The 11,891-nt window shown below is 47.7% G+C and overlaps 1 protein-coding gene across 1 annotated transcript; it reads right to left on the bottom strand.

Annotated features, from left to right (window-relative positions):
• Positions 1-212: 212 nt before the first annotated feature.
• Positions 213-4,297, bottom strand: LOC128304443 (uncharacterized). Its single transcript, XM_053041631.1, has 9 exons — positions 4,238-4,297; positions 3,559-4,082; positions 3,316-3,490; positions 2,176-2,330; positions 1,952-2,049; positions 1,704-1,849; positions 1,488-1,597; positions 885-1,393; positions 213-765 (listed from the first exon to the last, which is right to left on the bottom strand). Exons 1-9 carry the CDS (start codon positions 4,290-4,292, stop codon positions 213-215), a joined length of 2,325 nt encoding a protein of 774 aa, XP_052897591.1. The 5' UTR covers positions 4,293-4,297.
• Positions 4,298-11,891: the final 7,594 nt, after the last annotated feature.

Raw genomic sequence — 11,891 nt, 5'->3', positions numbered from 1 at the left:
GCGTACTTCAATTAAAACAACTAACCAAGAAGAGTACTTCATGGCGCAATGGCGATACTTTCCTAGACGCTTCATCCACTGCGCCATACCACCCCGGTTGCACACCTGCGATACGGTGCGCGTCCGGTGATGGAAACCAAACGTTTTGCCACCAAAAACCTACCGACAAACAATAGTCTAACCCAATTTAGCTAACCATCCCCGACCGTGGGTCAATGGGAGGAGGTCATAATGATGACGTCCGGTGCCGACTTCCGGATGTCGGCACCATACGATCCACCACCACTGCCAGCTCCACCGCCCCCACCACCGCCACCAGCTCGGCCCATGCCGGGGCCAACACCGGTCTCAGTCAGGTTTCGCTCGTGGGCGATCTTTTGGTGTGTGTGAGGATGCTGATGCTGGTGCGTGTGCGTGTGACCGTGCGAGTGGCCATGCTGGCCGGGTGGGCCGTGCTGTTGCAGCTGTTGCTGCAACTCATCGCCCCGGTCATCGTACCCGCCCGACCCGGGCGGCGACAGGTCCTCCAGCTCGATGCGGTTCACCTTGGAACTTTTCGTTCCACCCTCGAGCGTACCACCGTGATGATGGTGGTGATGATGATGATGGTGTTTCACCCTCGGCGGTGGTGGCGTCACTGCCGGAAGTTGTTGCTGTTCCTGCTGTTGGCTTTCGTAGCCGAACGTCGAGAAGCGTATGCTGTTCTGCAGCTGATTGGGTGATTGGTTGACCTTATTTTTAAACACCGGCTGGAAGAGCGATTCCCTACAAGAACAAAAAAAAACGGATCAGCGAGAAGATGAAAAACGAAGCCAGTGCTGCCAAACCTCCTGCTTTGCTGCAAGAGGGAGCTACTTCTTCGCACTGGAAACAACTGAAAGTACCTCGTCTGACAGGCCATATCACACATGCCCCCACCGTCGCGCCCGAGCGTGCCGGACCGTGACAGTGGATCCTCATGGTAGCTGCCCCGAAGCACATCCTGCGGGTCCGCCTTAATGTCTATCCGGCTGCTAAACATGTGCGGTCCAGCATTTCCTCCACCGCTGCCCGCACTGCCCCCACCCACACTGCCGATGCCCATGTCGCGATAATATTGTCCATTGTTCACGTTCGTCGTACTGCTGCTTTCCAGCACATTGATTGGATCCTTGTCGAAGGCGGGCGGTGGCAGCTTGGTGATGTCCAGATCGACCAACTTTTTCGTCGAATGACGCCCGAGCTCGTTCAGCTTGCTTTCGCGCGACTGCCGGATGTGCTCGCGGATGATCTTGTGGTCGCGTATTATCTTCCGGCTGCAGTTGAACAGGAACAGCAGTATCATGCCACCGAGTATGAGCCCAAACACAATCACGATAATGATGACGTGCTCCGATTGGGCGGTGGCTTGTTTCTAGTGGGAAAACGAGACAGAAACGAGAGGGAACAGGGGGGTCAGATAGTAATGTTGGCGCGAGTGCACATGTGGTCCGGGCTGGGCAGCTAACCTGACACTCGTCCTCATCCCACCGGAACCGACAGTTGATGCGGCCGTTGCACCGCAGCTCGCCGGATATACACGTCGCATCCTCACAATCGTACTCCGTATCGTCGCAGGCTGGCGTCGGGCAAAAGCGGGAGGAAATCGAAACCGTAAATTAAACGAGCGATACAACAATGCAACACCCGTACGCAACACCGGGTCGCAATCATAATGCACTTACTTTCGCCGGCCGCCTTCTCCCTAAATGCAGTGAAGAGGATGGAGAAGGTGGAATTAATGGCGGCCGCTTCCGCGAAAAACCGGATGTGCAGGACGTTCGAGCGCGATACGACCGAGTCCGCGATGGAGCCGCAGAAGTTTTTCAGTCTGGCGAATGGAGAACAAGGTGACAGATGGTTAATTTGTACCAACCGTAATGCGGATGGTCGTGGCTATTCGTCAATGCGCTGGACGATTGAGTTATCTCACCTCGACGGTAGATCCGTTCGTTCCGTGAACACATCGACGAAGTTGCTCTCGCAATCGTTTGGCCGTTCCAGCTTGAACTTGAGGAATGAGAGTTGAATCTAGCGTGGAAGTAGTGTAGAAAACAAAAGGTGTTAAGCAATGTGGTTTAGAGGTAACAACCGACGGGTGCTCATAAACATGGTGCTAATGAGGTGCAAAGTATCGATTGATTGCGTGCCGCTTACCTTCCACCCATCCGCCACCGTGACGACCCACATGCAGTCCAGCGAGAGGCCATGCTCGATCACGGTTTGCTGCTTTTCGCGCGGAACATCCGATCGATTCACGAAACCCTCCATCCCGGACACTTCCATCCGGCAGCTTTCGTCGTCGTAGATGGCTGCAAAGTAAAGCGTATACCTCTCTGTTGTTAGTAATGGCCGGTGAAAACATTTTCGTAAAATGAAGGGAGCCTAGGGCGTTCTAGTTGAATATGTCTGGGTAGCTGAGGAATGAGCTCTATTGCGTAATGAGATCTCGTTACAGCGAATTGCCACATTGGACAGCTTGTATTTCAGTGCGAAAGAGAAGACCGAAGAAGGTACTTTCGTCGTAAATTTGCAAAGGATACTTAGCAGTCCAGATATTATTCATTATAAGTGCTTTAGAAATACAATAAACTGAGATTCAACTGAGGCTAGATATATATCTGGATTTTTTTCACGTTTAACTGGAATGTGTCAAGGTACAACTCGAATCCTACCTATTTTTCAGAACTCTCGCAAGATTATCCGGATTGTAGTTGATAATAAGCAATGGTTCGTTTTATATTGAATAGATTTAGGTTGATTTGGGTCTTCGGTCAGGATGTAAGAGACTAAGAAAGAAAGGCTAAGATAGGTATTGGGCGATGGGAAATGCGGTCTATTTACTCAACAAAACGATGTTTGTTAGCCTTCCAGTAAAATCTGTTTGAAATCCTACGTTCTCTAAGATTACAAGTTTAATATTACTAAAACTCAATAGTTCACTTTGTTTCAAGGATTTTTCATTAAATAATTTGCAAGGGTTTTACTTAATAGGATTAGTGTGGTTCCTGAAAGTGGAATTCCTGAAGAATTCCATATCTGCCTTCACAGATTCTACTTCAACTTAAAAAAGTATCCAGAAACGCCTCCAATTTTCTCACTTGAAGTAACCTTTCTCGAGCTTTTGCTCATGATTTTCCTCCAATTTCGTCGTTTGAAAAGCTTTCTAACATGACAGCTTTGTTAGTCAAAACAGCTCTGTACAGAACCAATGCCATGTTGAACAAGATCCATCTCCAGTAGCATGAACAGGAGTTCCTGAGCGCAACGTCCTTGAAAAGCGCTTGGTCAACTTACACGAAGTGGGCCGCGGCACGTAATCATACACCACGACGAACCCATTGTACTCGATGTTCTCGTCCGAGTGGAAGTGTAACCACAGGAAGCGTTCCTTCGAGGTGATCATGGGCGGGTAGGTCTGACCGCAGTACTTCCCGATCAGCGTCGAGAATCCGTGCGCTCCGTCGCGAATCTGTGGGCAGATGAGTGAGTGATGAAATTACAGGCAATCACGGTTGAATATTTGTCACGCCTCATTACCTCGAGAAAGTCGTACTTGCACTCTTCCGACGGTTCGATGTGAAAGTGGTCCCGGAAGTCGAGCCGCACCAGAAACCCGACCGGTGCCTCCAGCACCACGACACAGTCGCTGTTGTTCGGATAGTTCCCCGGCCAGCCCGGGTTGTAGAGCGTCTTCGAGTCCGGGTCGCCCATGGTGAAGGTTTCGCAGTGCGGTAGGGCCGATGCACCGGCATACTCCGGCGGCACCGCACGCTGATAGCGCACGTCCCGACGCGGTATGAAGCTAACCGCACCGTCCCGATCGAGGTTGATGATGTCGGCCGCCACGAACGCATTACTGTCGGTAATGTCCACACCCGGTCCCGGTCCGGGGCTACCATCATTACCGCCATCGTACGGTATCCCCCGGCGCGATGGCAATGGCCGCGGTGCACCGTGCGGCACCGTTTCGACGGTCGGGACGGCGATCGGCAATTTATCGAGCAGCAGCAGCGCCGTCGAGCTAGGACCGACCTCGCTGGCAAGGGCCGTCGCTAGGAGACCTAAATTGAAGCAGTGCGGTGGAGTGAGTGAAATCGAATTAAATTAACAGCTTCATCATCATCAGCAGCCGCATCGCAGTAGCCGTCGTTTAGGTGTCCTCCGCGGGACACGCCACGACGGCGAAGGTGTGCTTTACAATGGCTACGCTTCTCACCTGCTAACACGTTGGCACCGAACAGGAAAACCCGCACACAACCATGGACACTCATCCTTGCGCCGCACACTGCCGCTTCCCGCTGCCACAAACAAATTCTTGCGAAATTGCTCAATTTCCACTTTTGCTAAACGCTTCCTTCCTTGCATTAAAAATGTGTTCTCTGTCGCACGCCCACCTCCGTAATGGCCGCCGGCGGTACACTTTCGCCGTGTTGCTTGGATCGAAATGAGCTAGCCGCTTCGAACGCTATGATTCGATAAAGCGAATCCTGCCAATTTGCGCTCACAATAGCAGGGACAGTGTGTTCGTTCCGGTTGGTATTTTTGTGCGAATTCCGTCACCGAAAGAACATCGAATCTTCATTCTCGCTAGTTGCGTCCGGGCACTTACACACCTTACAGCAAATCCAAATACTCCACCAGGGGGAGAACACGGGCGAAAGCAGCTTTAACGAGTAAATGTAATTATTTGCTAAGAGTGCTGCCCCAGTACCGGTGGGGCCGAAAAAGGTTGGTATTTTTTGGAGATTAAATTGGTTCTAGATTCCGTTTGCTTCACTCGTCAGTTGTTGTTCTTTCCGACGCATTTATACTTCCAGTTGCTAATGGCTAATTCTCAACGGCAACGCAACACGGCTACTGGGCGATTCTTCCCGGCAACGGCAATAACCAATTGCGAAGTTTCCCGAAAGTGGCGAGTGATTCCTTTTCCTGCAAACGAAATATAAAAAAAAACACAAAGGAACATAAAAAAGGTAGGTTAGTATTTTTTTGGGGTATTTTTTGGGTAAAGGTTCACTGTAGTAGCGCGTCGCAGGATACAGGCAATCAGTCACGTTCAAGGATGTGCAGGCAAACACCGCCCCAAATTCGATTAAGCCAGCAAGAAGATGGTGGCGTCCCGCCAAACAGACAATGATCAACTAATCAACTTCTGCTCCTCGTTGTAACTTGCAGGTTTCGGGCTTTCCCTCCCAATCGCGACGGGTGCCGACGTTCCGGGAAAACTGAAAAGCTGCACGACGAAACACCACTTAAAAATATGTCCTTTTTATGAACGCATCAATCTTTTTCGGTTCCCGCCACCCTGCTCGATGCTGTCAGCCCCCCAAAAATGGGAGAGGAACCCGGAAAATGTATCACACGCACTCTACTAACCGATATCAGTCGGTGATTGCTGATCGATTACCAGGGCATGTAAATGATAAATGGCCACACACGGAGACCCCGGATCCCGAGCCGAGGCCAGCTCAGTCAGGGTAGATTTTACAGCAAAACGATGATGAATGCTTTGAGGAATGAAAAACCACCAACGAAAACAATTTAAGCAGGAGATCAAAAACATATGCACCATTGGGTTGGAAAGTTCGTTTTTGGGAGCTACAATTCAACTGTTTGTGACCGTTTCCACCTTCGCTGCCCGAACCGGACCGGGTCCGGGCGGTAGTTTCCGCGCGGCAGGTAAGAAAAATAACCCGATGCTTCGTTCCGGGCGGTTCTGTTGCCGGGGCGACACGCCCCCGGTTTCGGGGTTTTCGTCGGGAATGGAAAAGCATTGGGAAAATTAGGACGATAAATCAATTTAACGCTTCATCCCTTTCTGTCACTGCTGGCATGGTGACAAGGAGTGGCAACGACTAAGAGCTTTAAGTTGGTCGCTCGCCGGCAGTGCCGACGTTGCCTTTCCGAGGTGGTAACAACGGTACGATTCTCCTGTGTGTATTATGTTCAATTTGCCAAAGGGACAGTTCCCGGTGCGATTGTATGTCCGAACCGACTTCCGGGGATTCGGTTTTTGGTCGGTCCGGGTGGTACGGTTGGTACCGTTCAGTTGAAGCCGCACAGTATGCTCTTCATTGCCGAGCGTACACCCACAAAGCCCTAAGGGGCGCTAGCCGAGACACGGCAATACGACACTGGTGCTCGGTAGTTGATGATAATGGTGTCGTATTCTTTAGCGTGGACAATGGTTTTGCTACTTGCCGGTACTTAGACGAGCCATTTATCGGGAAAAGTTCTACCGCTTTTATTTGTTCCGGGCCACCCGGACCGGGGAGGATTTGACAGTCAAAGCCCAATTGATGAACCCTTCATCATTGAGCAAGTACCTCCACAATGATAGGGAGAAGTGGGAGAATAAGAAGAAAACACACACGAAATCAACCACAATGGAAGCAAACAGTCGAAAACCCCAACCTGTACGAATCGGGGTGATCTCTTGTTTGCGCTATCGGTTCGGTCGGAAAGGCCAACCCGCCCGGGTGTCTGTTCGGGGAGTAAAAAGGGAAAGATAAGAAATGTGCTTTGAAGCCGAAATGTAAACTTCCTTTTGCTGATGTCAGCTTGAAGGTTCGCTCGTCTGCGTCTTCCGTAGGCAATAGGCTGCCGTTGGAATATGGTACTTTACATCTTCCGAACGTTGAGCGCAATGTTCTCCTCGGTTGATGTTTCGTGCAACAAAGAAAAGTATCTCATTGACTCCTAGAAGAAGCTGTGCAAGTTGAAGAATGAAGTGTTTTTTTTAAAGATGCTTTCCGGTTCGGTCCCAGTTTTATTGTGTGGAATATACATCATTGTAGTGTACAATGGTACATTCTGCAAACAAAATCAAGGTTTCTTTAATATTTTTGATGCATTGAAACCTTTTATTAATTGGAATTATTGAGGAACTCTTTGGGATTTCTGAGGGATTCTGTGTGAAAACTCAAATGTAAAGCAATATTATCCACCAAGAGTTGGAATGGAAATTTATTTAATTTTCTCCAAAATAAAAAAAAATCGGATCCAAATGGTGTTTGTCCGTGTAAGTTTTTAATCAACCCCGGAGAAATTCGATTATCAATTTACAAACCCAGCAAGCGAACTGTTAACAACGGCTACAAGAGTTATTACATCACTTTCGGTTAGTTCGGGTGATTTCATCCTTCTTGATAAAGTTCGGGGTCACAAATTATCCCCGGAGAAAACATTCCGGGTCGCAGGGTGGATGTTGTACAACATAAGTTTGGCCCCGTCGAGTTTTGGGAGCGGTTTGGAAAATTGAATAAATATTAATTCGAGTGTATCGTTCGAATCGAAATCGAGGTGTGGAACGCCGTACGCGTAGAGCTGTCCTGTAGAGTTCGTGGTATACCGCACCCTCAATCATGGTCCATCATCATCTTGCCGTACCGTCCGGAAAGGAAATGTATAATGATGTTTGCTGAGGTTTCAGGTCCCCGGCAATATCTGGGCTGGGAACATCCCCAATTTTCCCAGTGGACCGAACGATCACTGGAAGATTTCCAACTGTCCAGATTGTACAGGACATCCGACTGGGACCGGGGGAGTCCTTTTTTTCGGGAAGTGAGTAGCGCATGAACGAGGAAGGAATGTTACGCTTTACAGAGAACAACTCATCCGTCCGCACACATGAACTAGCGCTACGCATCCGTGTCAAGATGCCAGAACGATCTCGTTCATGCACGCAGAAAGGTGCGAATGAGCTTTGACAGAAGCGGTCGACCGTGTCCAGGAGAGGGGGGGGGGGGGGGGGGGGGAGGAGGTGAATGCCACGCTCTGCGCCACCCTTTTTGCTCCCGAAACACGGATGTCCCATGCTCGGTGGACCATTCCCGGATCGAGCTATCGTAATTATACAAACGAAACGGATCGTTACGTTGGGTTGCCGCCCTCACACGCCTAGCTGTGAGGTGCCATGATTAAGCAAATCGAATTAATTCACGCTTCAATGGCCGTGCGCACGAGATACGGGACGAGCAACGGGACCGGGGACCGGAAGGTTTCGCCTCAACGATGTAACCGATGTGCGAGCATACGCTGAGTGGCAAAACAAATATCGTCAATTAGGGATCCAAACCGCCGTGACAAATTCCGGTTTAGGTGAGTGGATGATAAATTATTCGTGTGCCGTGATTTGATAAGCGGTGTCCGGACCGACCGTCGCTTGTAAGCGAAGATGGTGTATGCTGGGTAAGATTAAAAGGATTGAAGACAACCGCGTCAACAAAGGGTCTTTTCCTTGCTGCTGGGCCAGTGGTGGTATCATTTTTCAACACAAATGTAATCTCTTCTGAAGCATTGTCGGTTTCTTTCTGTGTGGTTTAAATTACAAATGTATGTCTCGGCTTTGGTATGTTTGCTGTGTGTAGGAAATGACGCAATTGTTAGCCAATCTAGCAAAATTAAATATTTCGTTAATATGTTAATTGAATTCTATCGACGATTACCTTATAATAACATATTTGTTTAGTAATGCCAATTTCTACTATTATTATAATAGTAAATATTCAACAGTATATGGAATATTTAACAAATACTGGTATTGAGTTTTTCCTTATTTAAAGTGTTTGAATTGCTTGAAACATGTAACCGTACATTACAAACTGATGGCATATGACGAAAATGATGTTTGAAAATATTGTTTAGAGCCTAAAACACAATGAAATAGTATAATCGCGATCAAATAGACTTAGGATATGCCAAATCTCGACCAAATAGGGCTGAATAATCGCAATACTAATTTGGGGGGTTGCGAGTAATTCCATTCAAAGCTAGAACCATATATTTTAGTTTATAATTTTACACTTTTAAAACTTTAGATTTTACAATTAATTTCACAATTAATTGAAATTATGAATTAATTAGTAAATGGTTTCATACCATGCCACTAAAGCATGTAGTCGTTGGTAGTCGAAGTCTTAATACAGTAATCATCACCAAACACAGTAACACATGGAGGCGCCTAGTACTTGATAATTTGTTCAACTCTAGTAGCCTCAAATGCAATGTGGGACTTATCAAACAAATATGAATGTATTCCATTCAGAGCTAGGCCATATATTAAAGTTTATAATTTTACAATTAAATGCAACCAAGCTTCTAAAACGAGTAGTCGTTGGTAGTCAAAGTCTTAAAACAGTAATCATTATAAAATGGGAACACATGGAGGCGCCTAGTACTTGATAATTTGTTCAACTCTAGTAGCCTCAAATGCAATGTGGGGCTTATCAAACAAACAGAAATATTTTGTTTTATAAACTACAAAAAACACGTTATTTGTCGAATGTGGAAAGCAATTGAAGCATACAATAAAGATTGGTAAAATTGTAAATTGTGCTTATTAAAATGGAACAATTTTTAAATTGCTTACATATTTAAATTATTACAGAAAATTCACACAATCAATTGAAAGACACTTAGCATCTTGTCGAAAAATGCAAAGAAACCCCGCTCAAAGCCTGCTCGCATTTGCACCAAAAATAATGAAGAGGTGTCATTAATCACACACTTTGAAGAATGACATCCTTCCAGCAGGAAACTTTCGTTCTATGGCGTGTAGAAAGCCACGCTGTAAGGAATGCAACATTTTACCACCGCCGTTCCATCATTTACCGTACCCGCCAAACATTGGTCTCATTATTCGACACCGGGTCGACCCGGTGGATGGAGATGCTTTTTCATTTTTCCTTTGCAAAATTCACGAAAAATTGCACCAAATTTCAAACGGCAAACACAATAGAGCGGCATTCGCCCGCTCTGTGTGACTCTCGTTTGTGAAGGCAACTTTCGGTGACAGTGCTTTGCTTTTAGCGCGCGTAAAGCATCCCTTCCACGAATTAATGTATTGCTAGCGTGAACGTTGACAGTTTGATTATTTCTTGTTCACCCGGAGGCCGTCGGGCCCCTCGTCCTGCTCGCGGGGGTGAAGGGCGTCCATTCCACCATTTTAACATCGCGCAATCGGGAAAATCGAAAAATCTGAATGAAGATATTTGACGAATGATTTCGCTGCGAACCTTTACCGATTCCGGTGGAATTCTTTTCGATTTTATTTATTTGTTTTTTTTTTTTTGCGCCATCCATTCAATTTTTCCCTTTCGCTTTCGTTCTGACTGGCTGGCGTCGGAAAGAGCGCACAAAACACAAGCTGTCATTTTCATCCATTCTGCTCGGCACGTTCCACCAACCGATCCGTAGTGGTTTTTTTCCCATCTTGTCCGCACCGTGCTAGTTAATGAACCATTTTTCTCTACACCATTGTGTCCGCCATCATCAGCAAGGGCATGTAGCGATCGGCGCTCCAATTGACAAATCGATCAAAGGAAGCGCCAAAGTACGTGGTGACATTGTAGCTGGGGGGAGGTGCGGTGGGCCAAATAATTTCGTTCCGCTCTATTGTTGGGGCGCAAACGGGGAGCGCCACAACACATAGACAACACCAGTCATCCAATCAAGTGTTTCGCTCCGTGAAAGTGCCGGATTTCTGTGTGTGTGTTGTGTGTATGAAAAAAAAACAACATACGTACATACACACACATGTGCGTCACGGAGACAAAAGACAAGAATAAAGCACATACAGCGAACACGCCGAAAACCATCCGTTCGCTTCCGTTCCGACGCGAGCAGCTTCCTTCCGGATACATTTTGAATGAAATTTGTCTCGGAGCGATCAGGCCGAGCCGATGCGTGGGCGGGGGTGACTTGCGCAAGCAAGTGTGAAAGAGACAGTGGGATAAGAGGAGAAGGAGAAAAAACGCGCACAACAAACGAACGTGCGAACAATGCGTATGGTGCGTAAGGGAAGAGTAATAAAATGCCGATTTAATAAAATGTTTATTTATTGAAACGCATAAGAAAAAGCGGCGAGGTTTGGTTGCTTAGATTTTCATTCATTTTTTTTTTCCTGCTGGTTAATATTTGTATTATTTCGCACCGAAAAGCACCAACGATCTTGACTTCCGTTTCGGCTGGGCAAGAAAGTAGTAGTGGAAAACTGTCCCCGTGCCCCGAACGTTCAATGGTTTGGACCGGAAAAATTGGAAAGGAAATCCTTCCCACCGTTTTCCACCACCTACCTTTCGCTCATCCCACCCACCGCGCCGGTGTCCGTGTGCGGGTGTTGGTACATGCAGGAATGACTATTCTTGATGTATTTTAGCTGGCACACTCCAGCGAAAAGCAATTCTCCTTCCCATGGTAAATCTTGCCCCGGAGCGGCCATCTTGTGCCTTGCTAACCTCACGGGGCCAGTGTGATCAGAAGAACTGGGTTGAAGTTGATGATGGAACGGACCCGGGCTAGCTGATTATTTTTCCACCAGTTTTTCCAGCTTCGTCCTCGCCTTCTTTCTCCATTTCACCACTATTCCGAATTCAGTCACGTGCAGTGTTAACGTTTACGGTGGGCCCGTACGCGTACATCCACCGTATGTATGTGCACCATCCATCCCACCATCCTCGGTTGTGTGTGTGTGTGTGTGTGTCAGAGTATCGGGCGATGTGAAAGCTATTGCTTGCGGGCCAACCGACCGGGCCACGATCATACGCCTGGTCCGGGGCCAGCAAAACTGCAGGATGTAGTAATTTTCGAGCTCGTTGGATAGAAATAGGAACTAAAATGGACGAATTTTTGCCACCCCTCCGGTACGGCAGGGCAGGCGGAACACACGGACTGGAATGTGGGTGGATGATGTCAGCAAATACAGTACACGGTAAGGTGACACATACAGCGACACACACACACACACACACACATACACCGATTGTCGCTGGTGGCATGGTTTCGTTCTTAACTGACACACGGCCGGGTTTTTGCTGCTCAGTGGGCCCCAAGTTAAAACTTCAGCCTACCACGAAGAAACCGGACATCGG

This window comes from Anopheles moucheti, chromosome 3 (genome assembly GCF_943734755.1).
Source record: "Anopheles moucheti chromosome 3, idAnoMoucSN_F20_07, whole genome shotgun sequence".
Taxonomy (NCBI): domain Eukaryota; kingdom Metazoa; phylum Arthropoda; class Insecta; order Diptera; family Culicidae; genus Anopheles; species Anopheles moucheti.
Note: the sequence above shows the minus strand (reverse complement) of the source record. Positions and strands in the feature narration are given on the sequence as shown.